Raw genomic sequence first — 17,941 nt, forward strand, 5'->3', positions numbered from 1 at the left:
AACTGCCCGAAAGGACACTAGACAAGATGAGGATAAGATACGATAAAATATGCTATGCAGCGCTAATTTCTGACTGGAGAACGCCCTCTAGCCTTGCCAACTCCATCTCCCCCTTTCTCCTCCCTATACACAACCCTACCCTACCCCTCCATACCTACGACAAAGATAACCCCCAAACAAAGCCATCTACACAAACACATCCCCACGAAAAATCCTCCTCGCCGTCGTAACGACACTGACATCCGCAACCCGCACGCCCAGCGGCACGCTCGCGTCCTCTACATTCCGGACCACGGCCTCGACGACGCCGCTGCGATGTGCGATTGCCTTTTTCACTCCTCCCATTCCTCCCGCCCTTCCTCCCGTTTCAGGGCTTCGCAGGGGCTCCTCAGACCTAGCCTTGCGAGCGATGAGGCTGGGCACCGTACCAGGCATCGTGAGAGCAGCGCTCAGCGCGACGGTGCCGGTGAGTTGGAATGAAGGGTGCGGGGAGCCCATGCTGAATGGAACGACGCGGATATCGACGTGCGAGGAGGGCGAGGGAGGGTAGCAGAGGACGATTTTGGGGACTGCTCTTGTGCGCGCGGCGTCTTGTGGGGTGTGTGCGAGGCCAAATAAGACGGCGGCGTGGCAGCGGGTTGATTCGAGTGCGGTGTGTAGATCTGGGCTGTCGAGGTCTGACTGGGTGATTGGAGTGGGGAGGGTTGCTGCGTCGACGAAGACGAAGGGGTTTGCGGCGTCGATGAGGCTGGCTTGTATGCATGTGCTTTCGCCGGTGGAGAGGGACGGAAACGTGAGGGTGTCGGATGGGTTGCCGGTCGGGTAGAACTGGCGGGTCCCGACGGTGCCGGAGGGATTTGTCCAGGACAGCTTGAGGGGCGATCCGGAGCCGGCGTAGCCGGATATCTTGTGAGTACCGTCTGCGAGGAAGGTGCCATCGGGGGCAACCTGGAGGGTTTGGGAGATGAGAGCGCCGGTGTTAGTGTCGTGGACGCGGACGACGGCCTAGACGTTGTTAATATATGTTTGAGGGGAACGGGAGTCCGGAACGTGAGATCGGACCTGTTTCTGGCCTGGCTTGACGCGGACAAGACCTTCGTCGAGGGCAAATGGGCCGACACCGCTGCAGATGTTGCCGCAACTTCCTCGGAGATCGACTTTGTTTTCGCCGACGGCAACTTGAGCGAAGGTGAAGTCAACGTCTGCATCCGGGTGGCTAGATGGAGACACAATGGCTGCTTTCGAGGTCGTTGAAGTGGCGCCGCCGACGCCGTCGAGTTGTCTCCTGTCTCCGTTGCCAGAGCCCATTATAGTGCTTAGAATCTGAGGCCAGGCAGATTTGGTCTGAGGCATGTGGTCGCCGTGGAGGAAGATGCCACGAGAAGTCCCGGCACGCATTAGCACTGCAGGTATACATCTGCCAGGTCTAGACAGAGGATGAGTGACAACTCGGGGAGTCGCGAGGCGGCTGAGATTTGGTAACGCGCTGTGTAGCATTTCATTGTGCGCCGTACCCACGAGAACCGAGGACGAAACTGAAGATCGCAAAGAAGCCATTGAATTGATGTTCGCATACCCAACCAGCGATTGGGAGCGGGTTGTAAGTGGTGTTTATGCTTCCGCTCATAAGGGGTCACAGAGCATTGGATGCCGATTTTGATATCCCTGAAAGGGGTACGCCCTTCATTCTCACCGAGTCTCACTTATGTTGTCAATGTGGCATGGATAGTGTAGCGGACTTTGCTGTTGATGTCGCATTTACAATATTACAGAAGAAAATTGTAGAGTCGTGGGTCCTCCATCAAGATACAAGGTGGGATCTCTGGGGCGCGTCTTAGCATCAGCAAGCCGTAAGCTGGACGACGGAAGACATGCTGTGAGGGTTCTGTTTGAAATTAGATCATCCGATACACTCCTCTGTGCTGTAAAGGTTCAGTGTTTAAGCGGTGAAGGTTAATCAAAATGTGACTTCGATCAGTACACATCAACAGTCTACTATGTCGAAATTGCGGAATGGACATGTCTGGAAGACGAAAATTGAGTGTCGGTGTCGGATATAGTGAAAGTACTCAAATGCCCTTGTACGTTTAGCTAGGTCTTATGGCTCCAGAATGTATTCATAGGCCAATGTCGAGGAAGACCTCCAGTCCGAAAGAGTATAGTGATGGTGCAGCCCATTACCCAGGCCGCACTAGAAGGTGTTATAAGTACGTGATCCACCGTGAGACAGGCGTTGAGAAGAAATATTGGTACAATCTTCTTACGTAGTACATCCTTGTACATAGTACATCAAAATCAGAGAAAGATGACGTGCGACAAGGATCAGAGATGATCTATCCATAACACATCTGTATGACGTGTGATTTCATGTCAAGCAGCAAGCTGTGGCAGATTCTAGACTTGGATCACAGCAAATAGACCCTGGGATGAATGCAAATTCGATAAATGAATGTGCTGTTGTTAGAGACGTCGACTGACTAGCTGATTAGCAGCATGGCAGAGCTATCGTCATGAGCGAGTGTGAGCTGAGAGACTTTGCGAATGAACTTATTTGTTTCGTCATGGCGAAATCAAGGGAGAAACGATATGTAACAAGAACACTGCCCGCTATGTAAGATGGGGTAAAGACAAAAGAACTGTATGCCAAGCAGTGTGGGGGTTTGAACAGGGTCGTTTTGTTTTTGTGGGCCACGAGTGACGGAACGGCGCGGTGAATCCATCGACCATGGGATCCCGCTGCACCATCTTCTGAGACGGCCATCTCGAGCTGATGATTAATTAACATCCATGTTACGGTTGATATTGGACTTCAAGCCTTGGCAGGCTCACGGTCACCAAAGTCCCGCGCAAAAAGCACTGTCGAGAAAAAAGTTCTCGAAAGAAACTTCCGACAGTCTGAGTGGCGGCGATGCGAATACGAGGTCACATATACAACCTTTCAGGATCTGGTCTAATATATTTTGGGAGGCAGATCATAGATGATTCATCCGACTTTCATCTGAACATTCTTCGCAGTTAGCCTCTTACTGTGCTTGTTAGCATGGGCTCACCAAACGCTGTCGAGCTCAAACTCCGGGACCAAACCAACATCCTTCCACTCAAACGCCTTGTCATCGTTTATGCAACTCTCTCGCTCTCACTCTTCATTTGCTATGCCGACCAGAACGGCATTGGGGTTGCATTGCCAACTATCGCGAGGGACCTCGATGCCGGCGATACAATATCATGGGCAGGGACGTCTTCGCTCATCGCCAACACAGTTTTCCAAGTCCTCTACGGACGGCTGTCTGACATCTTCGGGCGTAAGGTGATATACCTATCCGCGATTGCGCTGCTGGTTGTCGCCGACGTTTTGTGCTCAATCGCACCGAACGCATATGCATTTTATGTCTTTCGCGGCATGGCTGGTGTTGCTAATGGCGGCATCAACTCTTTGACAATGATGATTGTGTCTGATGTTGTAACGTTGAAACAGCGAGGCAAATACCAGGGTATTCTGGGGGCTTGTATCGGGCTCGGTAACACGTTTGGGTATGTCGAGCGTCAACTCTGTCCATACTCGTCTGCTAACGACGGCACAGTCCCCTTGTGAGTGGCGCTTTCGCTCAATACTTGACCTGGCGTGGATTCTTTTGGCTGTTAGCTCCTATGGGGGCGTGCTGTGCTGTCTCTGGGTGGTTCCTAGTTCCGAGCAAGCCTGTAGAAGGGCATGTCATGGACAAAGTCAAGCTCATAGACTGGTGGGGGATTCTCACAGGAACAGTAGCCATAATACTGCTCCTCATTCCAATCTCTGGAGGTGGGGCATACTTCGAATGGACCTCACCTATGGTCATCGTCATGCTGACCATAGGCGCTGTGGCGCTTGTAGCTTTTCTGCTAGTGGAAGCATTCATATCGAAGTTGCCAATGACGCCCTGTAAGCTCTGCTGACGACCCGTGGATGTCAAACTGTAGCTGACAAAACCTTAGTGTCGATGTTCACTATCACCCCAGTCGCCGTGATGCTGGCTCAGAATCTGGTGTTTGGAATGGCGTATTACTCCGAACTATACTATCTTCCACTGTACTTTGAAAATGTTCGTGGCTGGTCGCCTATAATATCAGCTTCTCTTACGATACCTCTCGTTATCGCACAGGCGGCCATGAGTGCGTTATCCGGGCAATATATCTCCTGGGCCAGTCGGTACGGAGAGGTCATCTGGAGTGGATATGCGATTTGGACTTTAGGCGCCGGTCTTATGATACTATTTGACCGGAACACATCAGCCGTTGTTATCATCTTTATCACACTTGTGACTGGCCTCGGCGTCGGCAATGTGTTTCAGCCGGTGCTGGTCGCTTTGCAAGCCCACGCGCCTCGACATCAACGTGCAGTCATCATCTCTAATCGCAACTTCCTGAGATCACTCGGCGGCGCAGCAGGACTTGCCATCAGTGCCGCGATCCTCCAAAGCTCCTTGAGAGGCGCATTGCCCAGCGAGCTGTCTTATATCGCCAAGAATGCGTATGCTCGACCGAGCCTGGAAAGCTTCACAGAGTCGGAGAGAGAAGCCATCGTCGATGCTTATATGACGGGACTAAGGACAGTATTTACTTGGTTGGTGCCGCTCATTGGGTTTTGTCTCTTGAGCTGTATACTGGTGAAAGACAACGGCTTGGAGCATAGGGAGAACGACGCAAAGGGGCCGGAAGCGGAATCTCGATCCAGTAAAAGTGATGAGAAGGTATGATCGGGTGGTACGTATACATAGAACATGATTTAACAAGGAGAAGCATCATGATGACACGTGAGCGCCTGGAGCTTACCGGACATCGTGCTGTGTTTCGGTGGTGAATGAGATCCTGGCATGTCGAAGAGTCAATCAGTCCAGACTGCTGGAATCAACTCTGCTAGGTGCAGTGGAACACGCGAATGCCGCAAAGAGTCAAATCCCTTTCTCGATTTGGTTCACGGGTAGTCTTCTTCCAGAAAGGTATCATATTTTTGGTTAGCGAAGGTCAGTGCAGGTAGTACAGATTCATCAGTCAGTCATCGAAGACATGCTATACCGAAACATGAATGTCAGTGATTGGATACATATAATACACCTAGATGTCCATGCCAATCGTCGAGATATGGCATAACTACATATGCATGTCAATCGAAGCGCTTCAAGCCCTACAATGCAAAGCTTTCGCTGCATTCGACTTGTCAGTACATACACATCGCCATATACTTAGTGCCTTGGCTTCATACAAAACAATCCCCTAATCAGATTCTCCATGAAGCTTGGCCTTGACCTTGGCTTGACCTTCTGCTGCTGGCCCGTCTGACCAGGCTCCCACTTTTGGCCTCTTCGGCGGCACTCGCGCCACTTGATATAGTCTTCCCACGTGGGCGTAGGTCCGCGCCCGCCTGCGAGATACCATACATAGTTGGGCACGCGACTTTGCGGGTCGATCGGTCTTCTGTTCAAGTCTTGCCGGAGGTCCTTCGGCGGATGGTATTCGTCCGGTGTATGATATCCGTCCGGCGGCTCTACATCCCCGCCACCTCTGACCTGGCCAAACATCAATCCGAGGATACCACCTTTCTGTCGGAGCAATTCCTGGCCGCGCGTCTCTGCATCTTTGCGCTTTGCTTTAGCGAGTGCTTCCTGTGCGACTTGTTCGGCCCATTTCTTCTGGTCTGCCACTTTTTTCTCCGCTCGCTTCTTCTCGACCTCGATGTACCGGTTAATAGTAGGCGCATGGGCCTTGTAGCCGAGTCGATTAGCGGCAAACAGCCAGAGAGCCCGAGGAATCCTGGCCGGTTCCTTTGGTACAAGTGAAGCCGGCGGGACTGAAGTCGGATCTGAGGCAGGTTCCGGATCAGCACCGCCTCTTAGATGCCCGAAACCAGGAGCCCTTGCATCGGTGCCGGGATTCTTGGATTCGGTGATCACATCTACCGCCCCATGACCTTGCATATCACAGCGGGTAGGACCTGAAGAGCTGATGGAGCGCAGTGGCTCAACGCATTCAAAAGTAGCAGCTATGTATTGCTCGTCTAGAGAGATACGACTGGGACTTGGCAGTGTGGAACTTGGATCAGCATGACCGATACTCGCAGGGCTGACACATCTTTCACGGCCAGATGAACAAGACCCATCTGACATTGCTTTCATAGTAGAAAAGGACTCGGTAGAAGTCATACAAGCAGAGTCTGATAGGCGGGAGATAGACTGCAGCTCTTCGCGAACGTTATAATGCTTCGGTTGTGGTATGTTGTCGTTGTTAAGTCTTCTTGCATGATGCCTTGGGACATGTTCCTTTGAGCAGATCATGTAGATTTCCGATATCGACTTTTGCGTCACGATAGGTCTGGAAGGTGTGTGTGTGTGACAAGATCTGCCATCCTTTGGTAGAGAGTCCTTGGCTTTACAGAGAGTTTCGCCTCAGTAAGCCCAGTGGTTGCGTTATGATGTTGACACATGGGAAGGTGAGTCTCGTAATGATAGGTCAAGGTAAGAAAAGTTTATGCAATCTTGCTTTGGGGCCTCCAGAACTGGTATATAGAGATTCTGAGGTTCGAGAGGTGTTGTATTTATGCATAACCCATGAGTGTCATTCTCAACGGTGAATGTGTTGTCTAATCCTCGAAGGCACGATTTAAATGAACAATGTGGCCACAAACGTAGAGGCAATTGAAGGATTTCATTGTTGGTCGCGTGTGTTGATCTTCCGAAGCAGAAATAGTGAATAATGTTGGTAACTATAGGCATGTCCGGCGTGAACAGCGCCTGCTCTTCATACCACTCTTGCCTTTCGGAGATCATTCAAGACCATGTACCGTCCGGCAGAAATCCAGCCCCATCTGAACCAGACCATCTGGCTTTTATGTGCAACAGTCATGGCTTTCCTCGCGTTTACATACGCCTGAAGGCCGCTGCAGTATATGAGTGGACTTGGAGAGTCGGACTTGTCTTTCCGCGTGAAGAGTGCCCAGAACATTGTAGTAGGGGCGTCGAGGATGCTCAAGTACTTGCGGAAGATACTGATCGATGTCAGTGTGTAAAGCTTGATGGGGCAATCCCAGCCAGCATGTCGGTGCATAAGGCCCTTGAGGAAAGACTGCGCGCCGTTGTATAACGAGATGTGATTCGGGTGAGATGACACTCCGCCTTTGTCAAATGTGATGATGATATCGACAGTGGTCTCTGGTTTCTTGTTTGGGGGTATAGACGCCATTTTTGGTGCAAACAGTCCGGTAAGCAGATTTGAGATGAGTCTAGGGTGCCAGGTGGTGGTCATTGAATCTGGAAAGTTGCTGCACAATCATTAGTAGGTCACACGAATCCCAGTATTGCGATACTCACGGGTCATCGATGCACAGGATGTCGTCTGCGCCTCTCAGACCGAGCAGTAATCCGCTCTTGGCCAGCTCCTTCTTTCGTGTCTCCCCAAGCCCGTCGGCATTGCCCGTGCTAAGGCATAGAATCTTGAGATGGTTCCCAAGCTCTGGACGGGTCAATTCCTGCACGGTGGGAGCAAAGAACATGGCCTCGTCATCAGGATGGGCGATAAGCAGCACGATGCGCTTGCCCTGGACTGGTGGAAAGCTGCGGGTTATTTGCGATGTAAACAGCCAAATGCCGAACACGAATACGGGAAACAGCGCGAGAGGTATCCAGTCCATCTTGACCAGCGCTGTGTGAGGCTCGATGACATGCACAGTACAGTAGAGTACTGTATGTCTGTATGTAGTGCAGGGAACGCGATGCACGATGTTGATCATTGGGACTTACGGGCAGACGCCAGACCTCAAGGGGAAGTTGGCTCGTGCGCCCATTCGGGGCAGGCAAATCAAGGCGGACTTTGCGGAGTCCTTCAACATGTTGCTTCATGTTACCTATTAAGCTGTCTATTGTTTATAACTACAGCAGAACACCAATCCTATCACTGAATCCGTCCTAATTTGTGTAAATACGATGGGGGACGAGAACACTCCACGAAATCGCAAAGAGCGACGCGCAGCTGCGCGCAATGGTCAACCAACGCCGGCTCCCTCGTCCTCACCTCACCTCGACTCGAAAGTTCCTGGTATCAAATACGCGCAACCTGACCGATCTGGACCCAAAGGCAAAACACTATTTCAACTTGCGGAAGAGAGGTCAGCTGAGCTAAACAAAGGCAAGCCCTTCCCGAAGCAGAGCTTTACTGAAGAGAGCGGGGAGGTGGTGTCATGGAATGATGAAGCAATGGGCCCAGCAGCTGAGGCAGTTCTGTGGTCATTCTCGCTGTCAATGGTTCACTTAATGCTGGACGTGCTGGTCAACAATCAGTATCGGCAAGAGATAGTGTGGACAGATATTTGGAGCAGGTTTGGCACATCGCTGCCAGTGTTCTGGTTCATGGTCTATCTGTTTCACACGCCGACAGCGAAAAAGCTGGGAGTTCTGAAGCAAATCTTCTTCCTCGCGACGGCAGTGTCAGCAGGATGTTATATGGTATACTCGGGCAATACGAAGGGCTACTATGCAGTGATGAAGAGAGCCCCACCACTTGGCACGGTGTGGATATGGGCGGTGGTGGAGCTGGAGTTAGTTTATGCTCTCGTCAGTGTGGTAGGTGTGGGATGTTATGTGTGGTGGAACGGCTACAAGGCGTTCTGAGCGAGTGTGGGTGCATATGCTGCTGTGCGATGAAGTGCCTTGTCAGCATCCTTGACAGCTCGTCCCCGGTCTAAGATAGCCGACATCTACCATGATCATGCTGAGCAAGATTCGCCTTATTCCGTGATGGCCACAGCTTCATATATGGTCACTGGCGCCCGAACCAAGGTATTCGAGATGGAGAACCTGAGGTCAAGCCGACATGGGCGGTGTGTAGGATGGATGAGAAGGTGACACGAGCGTTGAGATGCATGAAAGATGTGACTCATTCGAGGTCGATGATCTCCTGCAGGCCGCAATATCGGGTATGTAGGCATTGATCTGTTGGGCATTGAACATTGAACGGTCAAGGGTGAGGTTGATGTGGAGATTGCGGGCACGGAGGTTTCTCCACGGTCCATGTAGCTGTGGATGTCTGTACCTAGTACCTATTATGCCTGATCGGTACATGTATTACGCGGGCATCTGCTGGGTATATATAGGTATAAGTGGGTATATTGAGTACTAAACTCCATCCTAGCCATGCCGAACGTTGGCTGTCTCTAATAATTCACTCCGCCATTCAACTCTTTCACATGCATCTCTCTCGGTATTCACACAACGGAAGAAAGTGTATGTTCCGAAGCTGCGAAGAGAATACTCGGATAGAAAGTGCCACTCGGTTGCATGCATCGCGCCATCCGGTATATGATCCGGCGTTGGGCTTGTTTTTGCTTCAGCCCTCTTGTCAAGACGATTCAGGCATCCAGGCGTTGGCAGGTGCGTGACTCGCGAGGGTCGGACAGAGGGTCTTGATACAGGAGTCTGGCCGTGTTTTGATGCAATCAACATTCAGTCCTAGCATTAACACTGTTGACATCAGCGTCAGCCGGGCGGAGTATCAACCAGAATAGGCCCGGAATCTGCGGGACTGTGTGCTCCACGTGAGGCTCAGGCCAGGGTGAGGAGGGATATTTCTAGGGCGACTGGGATGACACTGGGGTAATATCGTTATGACTGGGAGCGGCACTTGGGTACTCTGGGGAACTTTCTGGGGTAAATTTGCGGGGGAGCACAGGCACATGCGCGGTTCCAGACCAAACACGCCCACAGCCCCATATTACACTGCATGACTACATGAAAACATGACTACATGACTACATGCCACGCATAATTCAATGGAACGAATTGTATTATAGGGCTTCAAGTCCTATATGGCTATAGTCACTATCACTGCTCACACTCCGCCGCTAGTACATCAGCCACCCCCAGTCCCTGTCCCCAACCCCTGTCCCCTGGTAGGTTGCTGTCACTTCTCACGCGCGCCCAAGTACATGGTAACTGCACAGCCGTCTACTGACGATCGACAGGTGTCGTCGTTTTCTCGTGAAAGATGACAGCGGCGGCTCCGTTCTGACAAGGCTTATCGGCCAGTCATCGTGCAAGTTGTCCAAGTCGTACAGTCGTGCATGTAGATGCTGCCTCGGCATGCAATGATGCGCTCCCTGGACGATTTGAGAACGTAGCATTCATCCTATAGCGACGCCGAAGAGTGCATTCAACTTCTGTATAAGGCTCAATATGGTCTATTGCTTCACATGCCCGGCGAGGGCATGTACTGTTCGGATTTCAGAGACACGCAAGCCACCTCCGCCGGTAGTGACGGCACCTGTCAACACTTGAACGATCGCAACATTATTATAAACATATTCAACAAGCCTTCCGCTACACGACGACGACTTGCCTAATACGGAGAGGCGTGTCGGTGCTACAAGCGTTGACGCCAGTGCTGTTGCCGGCTCTCTGTCCGTATGCGGCCTGGAATGAATAACTTGTCGATCAACGGCCGGGGTGTCGTGCCGAGCACATGTTACCGTATGCAGGTCCACCGACCATCCTCCACAATAATAAACACCGGACCTGGCGTCGATATAGGTACTACATATATAAAGACCCCCGACCACCTCGCTCCCATACTTCTCTACCAGGCTGATTCAATCTCACTATCCATTCCAGCTACTTCAGTGACCAGGTCAGCGAATACCACTTCGTCAACATGCTGCTCCAAGCCCTTATCATACCGCTTCTCCCTCTCGTCGTCGCTGTACCTGTTGAGAAGAGAGCCAATCCAGTCGTCACAATCTCGAACCCACAAGCCACTATCACGGGCCGCGCCGGCATCTTGGACGTCGACACTTTCTTGGCCATCCCATTTGCTCAGCCTCCAGTGGGAAACCTGCGTCTACAGAAGCCTCAGCCCCTCAAGTCTCCCTATGGCAACATCAACGCCGGTGGACTGACAAGTCCATCATGTCCTCAGCAATTCTTCGACGTAGACGACAATCTCGGAGTCCTCCCTACTGCCGTAATCGGCATGCTCCTGAATACTCCACTGTTTCAGAAAGTCACTGGCCAGACCGAAGACTGCCTCACTATCGACGTCGTGCGTCCCAAGGGAACCACAAAGGACTCGAAGCTGCCAGTTCTTTTCTGGATCTTCGGTGGAGGTTTTGAACTTGGATCAACCCAGACATACCAAGGCGGACAGCTCCTTCAGGACGCAATGAACAATGGAAAGCCCTTCATTTATGTTGCAGTCAATTACCGTGTCGGAGGCTTCGGCTTTCTCGGAGGCGCCGACATCAAGAAAGCTGGTGCCTCCAATCTTGGTCTGCTCGACCAACGTCTTGGTCTGCGGTGGGTTGCAGATAACATCGCAGCGTTCGGAGGCGATCCTAACAAGGTCACAATCTGGGGTGAATCTGCCGGAGCCATCTCCGTTCTTGACCAGATGATCCTCTACAACGGTGACAACACTTACAATGGAAAACCTCTCTTCCGTGGCGCTATCATGAACTCGGGCAGTATCATCCCTGCTCTCGACGTCGACCACCCTAAGGCTCAGGCTGTCTATGACCAAGTCGTATCCTACACAAGCTGCAGCGGTGCTTCTGACAAGCTTCAATGTCTTCGTGACGCGCCCTACGACGTCTACCTCAATGCTGTCAATTCGTTACCCGGTATCCTGTCCTACTCTTCCGTTAACCTTGCATACCTGCCTCGCCCCGATGGCATCGTACTTACGCAATCACCTGAGCTCCTCATTCAACAGGGCAAGTACGCCGATGTTCCCTTCATCATAGGCGATCAAGAAGACGAAGGCACGCTCTTTGCGCTCTTCCAAAGCAACGTCACCACGACCGAGGAACTCGTCAATTACTTTGTCAATGGCAACTGGTTCCCACAGTCCACCCGGGAACAGGTCGAGAAACTTGTCGCTTCTTACCCTGATGATGCGGCCCAGGGCAGTCCCTTCCGCACTGGCGGACTGAACAACATATACCCGCAATACAAACGTCTCGCCGCAATTCTGGGTGATGCTACGTTCACTCTTACGCGCCGCGCCTTCCTTGCTGTCACAAGTGCTGTGCGCCCCAATACGCCATCCTGGAGCTATCTGTCTAGCTACGACTACGGATTACCGATCCTGGGCACGTTGCATGGAAGTGATATCATCCAGACCTTCTACGGCATCTTTCCAAACTACGCCGCAAGGGCTACACGAGGATACTACTATAACTTCATCTTGAACGGAAACCCCAATGTTGGTGGTGGCAACTTTCCGAACTGGCCGAAATATAGCGAGAGTCAGCAGTTGGTGAACTTTGTCGCGGACTCGAGTAGTCTGATCAAGGATGACTTTAGGAGCAAGCAGTATCAGACCCTGGTGGAATTGACATCGAGTCTCCGAGTATAGTAACTTGTTGTTTTGACGTTCAGGTTGGGATGCATTGCTGGAGTTATGGCATGGAGAGACGACATATGAATCACGAAGCGGGTTTGAGCATACTACATATATAGCTTGGATATGGATAATCTGGAATGAAGCTATCAATGCTATCTCATCTAGATCTCTGAACTGCGATTATGTAGTTTACGTACTATCTACTTCTTCCATCTACCTGGAAACTTGCATGCAGAGATGATAAGAGAGCGTTTCATGCCTTCTCGTTTAGAGATGTTAGTCAAAGCATCATCGATCTGGAGTTCCTTCCTTGTTAGGAGTTTTTCATCAGTATGCAAGAGCAAACCTGGATTTTCTCCCTTATTAATTCGTTCTTTTTCCGGTCTCACTCTTCTTCCATCCAATTCCAAAGTTTATATAAGTCTTGTCATCAGTACAACCTTCATTCGCTACATTTTCAACAGCGAGTATCTGTCAACACAGCTTCTTATCCCATCATTCGACTTCTGTATCACTCTGTCAGACACACCGGAGTCGCTGAATTCCAAGACGATGCCGCTCCGGATCACCCCCGTAAAGAACCTGTTCTCGGACGACCCCCAAAGCGCCCCAGCCGGCATTACACAAGACCTGCTATCAGATAGCGACGACAATGACACTGATGTAGAGCCAACAGAGCTCGGTGAATATGTCCGCTACTACCTCGACACCCTCAACGACGTCCAGTTCAAATGGTTCACGGACAGGGAGAACTACCCGAAAATCCTCGAGGCATATTCTCGTGCTCGTGGGCCTGTGATTTCGATTATACAAGCACGTGTACATAAGAGCAGGATCCATGGGCCGGGCGTTCCCCCAGAGCGATGGGACATTTATCCGACGATCAATGTTCATCTGTTGAAGGAGGCGCTGAGGGACTGCTTCCAGAAGGAGTTTGGGGAGACATCTAGACGAAGGAGGGCGAGCGACACAGACACGGACGGGTGAGTATTCTTCTCCCCACTATCATGACGCTTTGCGGCTGCATGCATGAAACTTGAGAGTACGTCGTGGGTGACAAGTATACAGGAAGCAGCCTGACCTTAGAGCTCGGCTCGTCGAAGCACGGGAGATTACACACGCCCTCGCTAGGCTTGCCATGAGTCCTGTAGCACTCGAAGAAGCAATGACAGTGACACAAGCGCTTGCTCGAGCGCTCAGGGATCAGGACGATCCCAGAACGAGGGTCGCAACACAGGCCATGGCTACCAGCCCTTCGAAGAACACTGATGGAAAGCGACCAGTGATACAGGAAATCGCTAGTACTCCGCAGACTGTATTGGCTGCGAATCGCCAGAACATTGCTACAGCTCAAGCATCGCAGACAGTGGCAGGTTCTCCACGCCCTGAAGTTTCTACAAGCAGTCTGAACACTCCTAGAGAGCGAGCAGTATCGCAGGCAGGGCCTTCTTCCGGTCACATTTTGATGTCTGAAGACGATCGTTTTGCTGGAGCGAGAGCGGCGACCCGGGAACTGATGGAATCAATGTATGGATCTCGCCAAATACCAACACGTGGCACGGGGTGGCATCCGCTCTGGACAGAAGTGCCCCGGGGAATGGAATCTGCTTCCCAGTCCCGGCAGTATTGGCCTTTACCACTGCCTCAGACAAGTATTGGAGGTGTTCCCCGCGGTTTAAGATACCCGGGTAGCCAAGAGGACTCGAGTGACATCCTTCCGGGTGAGAGTATGATGCGGCACTGAGAATGGGATCTTTAGGCCTTATGAGTACATGGCATCGTACTTGTTGGGTTGAGCTCCACTTTGTGTCTTTTTCATGGTATAGAAGTGCTTAAGGGCCGTGTAGTGTCCTGTCACTCGCTTGCATTAGTATAAGTATAATATTATCATTATATGGCCCTCTTTGTCCCAGTGCACCTTTTCCAAAATAATTGTTCATGAGGGCCGTCCCTGACATCATGCCCGTCATGATTTTTCCTTCTTCCTCCTCTTCCTCCTCTTCTTCCTCTTCTTCCTCTTCCTCCTCTTCCTCCTCTTCCTCCTCTTCCTCCTCTTCCTCCTCTTCTTCCTCTTCTTCCTCTTCTTCCTCTTCTTCCTCTTCTTCCTCTTCTTCCTCTTCTTCCTAGTCCTGAGGGTACGTAGGACTGCTTGATCTCGCGCTTGCTACACAGCACATTGCGGTCCTGCTGTACAAGAATAACAGTTTCGGTCGATGTGTATTTTTTTTCGGTTCCTATTTGCTCTCTGCCACCTCTCCTTTCATTTTTCTAGTATTCTCTGTTCGGCTGATATTTCTCCTCAGATCTTAGAGGGTTATTTCTTCTATGCGGTTCGGTAGCTTAACTTAGGCCTCCTTGCCTCTCATCGCTCTCTTCAAGAGCCATTATAAATTACTAATGGAATTCGAAGTCTTCCGGCCTTGCTGACCTCTTTCTAGGCGCAGGGGGAACTTAGATTAATGAGGGAGGTGAGGATGAAGGTAGAGTGACTTCTCTAGGCTGGATGAAGTTCCGAAAGTTACTGAAATAGTCTGATTATCGAAAGGCAGTGGCAAGTCTTTCGACTTTAGTGGCTTCTGCCTCTGAGAGACGGGAACCGTGCTCTTTGTGGATTGGGTAATCGTAATCTGGTGGATAGATGTCTTCTTGAGGTTTTTCACCTCTTGACCTCAATCAGAGAGAAGCGCAGTGTTGGGCAGGATTGGGTAGAGTATATGACATATGACACTGTCATAGAGTGTCATACAAGAAATATTCTGCTGGGGATATTCGTGGAATGGAGGTATGGAGCTGTTGGACCTGAGATGTGTGGTCTCGGGAACCGGGTTGCGAGGTATTTGGAGTCGGCAGATACGTTATACGCCGTGTTTACCACGGCAGGACTGTCGCCGTTATGTCACACCTGACGTGTTATTCCTCCGTTATAGTATGTATAGGAGGTATGAAAGTACCGTGGAAGTCAGCTTCTTGGCTTGTGGATATGTGTATATGGGCGTGAGGGAGCGTGAGGGAGATGGTAGAATCGCTGTTGGGTGTGTACTTTTACGCACATAAAACACCTCTCGACCCAAGCACAGTCCTCCTGTAGGGGAAATCGTCAACTAGAAGCCTTTTGCTTTGACCTTGAGAAAGCTGTATCCTATCCTTCGAGCAGTGAAGTTTAATCATAGGTCTCGTACCGTAGCTCCGAGTTAAGCTTTAGGAATTGGGGATATAAGCATGGGTAGTGAGTTGGTGATACTGAAACCCAGTCTTGCCTGATACATAGCTATCCTATAACGATCCCAATCGCAAGAAATCAGCTGTATGGCACCTTCGTACGGCATTCTGGAGTCTTATAAGGAGACGGAACCAGCACACTCTATCCTCTCTGTGCGAATAAATTATGTTATATCATCACACGGCACAACACGGTCCAACAGCACATCACATAGCAAACATATCAAGCACAAGAAAACACACAACACGTCGAATCCCAAATTCAATTCCCCACCAATATATCTACCCTTGACCCCATCCCCTTCTCCTCCTAATCAAACTCACTTCCCACCCTCCCCCTCGCCCTCCTCCTCATCCTCCTCCTCCTCACCCTCCGAGTCCGTGTTCACGCCCGCAACGGCTTCGTAAAGCAGCTTTCCCAGACGGTCTGTCTCGGCCTGGGAGAGCTCCGCCTCCTTTGGGGCGGGAGGGTTAGTTGCGGGCGCTTTTTCGGTAGGCTTGGAGGCCTGTTTCGGAGGGGGAGGTGGAGGAGCGGTGGGTTTACCGGGTGTGGCGCTGGTGTCCTTTGGGGCGTCCCGAATGTCAGGCGTGGGGGCCTCGGAGGGGGTTGAGGAGGGCATTGAGCGTGATGGGTGGTAAGGGTGAGGGTTGGTGATGGAGGTTGTGTGGTCCTGGGTTTGGGATGGGTAGAGGCTTTTTGGAGTGTCTTGTTAGGTGAGATGTGGGTTTTGAGGGGTTGGGTAGGGTTTTTGCTTACGGTTTGGATGGGTAGATTGTGAATAGGGGGTTGATGGATGAGGGTTTGCTGTGGGTGTGGATGTGGTGATTGATGATGTGGGTTGTTGGTTGATGCTGGCGATGTAGATGGGTTGGAGAGGAAGTGAGAGAGAGGAAGTGGGATATTGGATTTTTGGAGAGCTTGTGTGCGTGTATTGTTTCGGTGGCCTTCTACGGGACGGACGAGGAGCATCGTTCACCCGGTCGTCGAGCACTGTGTGACAACGCACTACCCGTGATTCTCTTCTTTGTTTTGGTCATCGCTTCGAGTCTATTTTCACTTCAGTGTGTAGTTCTCTTTGTTTCTCTAATACGGCGAGCTGTATTATCACTCGCTATCGTATTATCGATTCGCATCACACCATGGCCTCCAATCATTCAAAACAGTCACTGGAGCTTCTATCCTTTTCAGATTTGATAAAGCTCAAAAGCTTCTGTAGATACCTAAATATCCGCCCTTTCATCCCAGTCAAGTTATCTTCATCCGCGCCCAGCATGGCTTCTACACAATGCGAGCCCCTGGCCTCCTCACTGACCCCCTACCCGAATACGAAAAGCCTGAGCCAGCCTCACAGCGAAACGAAATAGAATATATCATCGTACCAAACACCCTCAGGATCCTCCAGTATCCCCCAGTCTCCAAACAGTCACACTGTCACCCTATCTCCAGCCGCATCCACAACAACATCACCTAATATAACGCTCGGTCTCCTCCCCTACCTCCACTCGATCTCTTCACCTCTATAATCGACCTCGCCCTTGTACACTCCCTTACCGAGACCTCGCTTGAGCAAAACTTGTACTATGCTCCCACCAAGAATATCACATGGTTCGGGGTAATTCAGCACAGCGACCTCCTATATCCCAGCGTCGCCTTCGATGCTCTTCCAGATCCTTTCCCTGCGTGTCTGCGCATCTACAGTCCTTACGCTCAGTTCGATCACTCCCAAGGCCGCATATAAGACAGTCTGCATGTCCATGATCAGGGGATGGTAGGTTGAGGAACGGGGTATGGCCGTATTTTGCCTGTATATATGATTGTTGGGTGTGGATGACAAGTAAGACTATAGATGATAGCTCTTACCTGAAGGTTCATATATCGAATAGGCAGTGTAACACATCGTAGTTATGGGTTGCCAGTATATCTTGATTACTAGTCAGGAACACAGAATGAGTTGGATCATACACGTAGCTACTCTCCGCAGTGAGTACATAGGCTTACGTGGAATCCTTCTCTGGAAGCTTCCTAAGCCATTTATAAGATCAAGGATGCTGATTGTAGGGTTGGCAATAACCCGGAAGACTCATTCGATAGGAAGGAGGCGAGACTCGAATGGCTTCTGCTCGGGCATAAGAGTGGGGTATCAAGAGAAGGTCAGGACACCTCTTTATTCTAATGAGGCAAAAGGTCTGTCTTACTACGTCCAATGAAGCTTTGTAAGGTTTCTACCTATTGGCAGTGTAGACTTAGGTGTTTAAATATAGATATTCTAACACTCTACTTTCATCAAGAACTAGATCTCACCATAGCTAGTAGAATATATTATAGTTTCTACCTCATAGAACTCTGTACACCAATGTTTAC

At 50.8% G+C, this 17,941-nt stretch overlaps 8 protein-coding genes across 8 annotated transcripts; 4 read left to right on the plus strand and 4 right to left on the minus strand.

The window, feature by feature from the left end:
• Positions 1-154: 154 nt before the first annotated feature.
• On the minus strand, positions 155-1,398 carry EJ05DRAFT_529952 (DUF453-domain-containing protein; the record flags this gene model as incomplete). Its single annotated transcript, XM_033748944.1, has 2 exons — positions 155-1,005; positions 1,063-1,398. The coding sequence occupies 2 exons, from the start codon at positions 1,396-1,398 to the stop codon at positions 187-189; spliced, it is 1,155 nt and encodes a 384-aa protein (XP_033605094.1). The 3' UTR covers positions 155-186.
• A 1,339-nt stretch (positions 1,399-2,737) lies between these two features.
• Positions 2,738-5,033, plus strand: EJ05DRAFT_459398 (MFS general substrate transporter). Its single transcript, XM_033742575.1, has 3 exons — positions 2,738-3,531; positions 3,582-3,919; positions 3,973-5,033. The coding sequence occupies exons 1-3, from the start codon at positions 3,041-3,043 to the stop codon at positions 4,731-4,733; spliced, it is 1,590 nt and encodes a 529-aa protein (XP_033605095.1). The 5' UTR covers positions 2,738-3,040; the 3' UTR covers positions 4,734-5,033.
• A 29-nt stretch (positions 5,034-5,062) lies between these two features.
• Positions 5,063-6,540, minus strand: EJ05DRAFT_8381 (uncharacterized protein). Its single transcript, XM_033750007.1, has one exon. It carries the CDS (start codon positions 6,306-6,308, stop codon positions 5,220-5,222), a length of 1,089 nt encoding a protein of 362 aa, XP_033605096.1. The 5' UTR covers positions 6,309-6,540; the 3' UTR covers positions 5,063-5,219.
• A 231-nt stretch (positions 6,541-6,771) lies between these two features.
• On the minus strand, positions 6,772-7,660 carry EJ05DRAFT_495518 (LmbE-like protein; the record flags this gene model as incomplete). Its single annotated transcript, XM_033746258.1, has 2 exons — positions 6,772-7,291; positions 7,341-7,660. The coding sequence occupies 2 exons, from the start codon at positions 7,658-7,660 to the stop codon at positions 6,772-6,774; spliced, it is 840 nt and encodes a 279-aa protein (XP_033605097.1).
• A 214-nt stretch (positions 7,661-7,874) lies between these two features.
• EJ05DRAFT_8388 (uncharacterized protein) lies at positions 7,875-8,694 on the plus strand. Its single transcript, XM_033750008.1, has one exon. The coding sequence runs from the start codon at positions 7,953-7,955 to the stop codon at positions 8,634-8,636; it is 684 nt and encodes a 227-aa protein (XP_033605098.1). The 5' UTR covers positions 7,875-7,952; the 3' UTR covers positions 8,637-8,694.
• A 1,788-nt stretch (positions 8,695-10,482) lies between these two features.
• EJ05DRAFT_516068 (alpha/beta-hydrolase) lies at positions 10,483-12,372 on the plus strand (the record flags this gene model as incomplete). Its single annotated transcript, XM_033748645.1, has 1 exon — positions 10,483-12,372. The coding sequence occupies exon 1, from the start codon at positions 10,672-10,674 to the stop codon at positions 12,370-12,372; it is 1,701 nt and encodes a 566-aa protein (XP_033605099.1). The 5' UTR covers positions 10,483-10,671.
• A 540-nt stretch (positions 12,373-12,912) lies between these two features.
• EJ05DRAFT_495521 (uncharacterized protein) lies at positions 12,913-14,104 on the plus strand (the record flags this gene model as incomplete). Its single annotated transcript, XM_033746259.1, has 2 exons — positions 12,913-13,343; positions 13,429-14,104. The coding sequence occupies 2 exons, from the start codon at positions 12,913-12,915 to the stop codon at positions 14,102-14,104; spliced, it is 1,107 nt and encodes a 368-aa protein (XP_033605100.1).
• Positions 14,105-14,192: 88 nt separating this feature from the next.
• EJ05DRAFT_495522 (uncharacterized protein) lies at positions 14,193-16,199 on the minus strand (the record flags this gene model as incomplete). Its single annotated transcript, XM_033746260.1, has 4 exons — positions 14,193-14,221; positions 14,279-14,483; positions 15,107-15,242; positions 15,904-16,199. The coding sequence occupies 4 exons, from the start codon at positions 16,197-16,199 to the stop codon at positions 14,193-14,195; spliced, it is 666 nt and encodes a 221-aa protein (XP_033605101.1).
• Between the last annotated feature and the right edge of the window lie 1,742 nt (positions 16,200-17,941).

Source organism: Pseudovirgaria hyperparasitica, assembly GCF_010093815.1.
Source record: "Pseudovirgaria hyperparasitica strain CBS 121739 unplaced genomic scaffold EJ05scaffold_1, whole genome shotgun sequence".
NCBI classification, from domain to species: Eukaryota; Fungi; Ascomycota; class Dothideomycetes; order Acrospermales; family Acrospermaceae; genus Pseudovirgaria; species Pseudovirgaria hyperparasitica.

What these genes read in the sequence shown, in the direction of transcription:
- EJ05DRAFT_8381 (XM_033750007.1), bottom strand. Translation starts at nt 6,308, where the DNA reads ATGATCTGCTCAAAGGAACATGTCCCAAGGCATCATGCAAGAAGACTT.
- EJ05DRAFT_8388 (XM_033750008.1), top strand. Translation starts at nt 7,953, where the DNA reads ATGGGGGACGAGAACACTCCACGAAATCGCAAAGAGCGACGCGCAGCT.
- EJ05DRAFT_459398 (XM_033742575.1), top strand. Translation starts at nt 3,041, where the DNA reads ATGGGCTCACCAAACGCTGTCGAGCTCAAACTCCGGGACCAAACCAAC. An exon ending in GGGCTCGGTAACACGTTTGG is followed by an intron (nt 3,532 to 3,581) that starts GTATGTCGAGCG and finishes ACGACGGCACAG; the next exon opens with TCCCCTTGTGAGTGGCGCTT. An exon ending in GAAGTTGCCAATGACGCCCT is followed by an intron (nt 3,920 to 3,972) that starts GTAAGCTCTGCT and finishes ACAAAACCTTAG; the next exon opens with TGTCGATGTTCACTATCACC.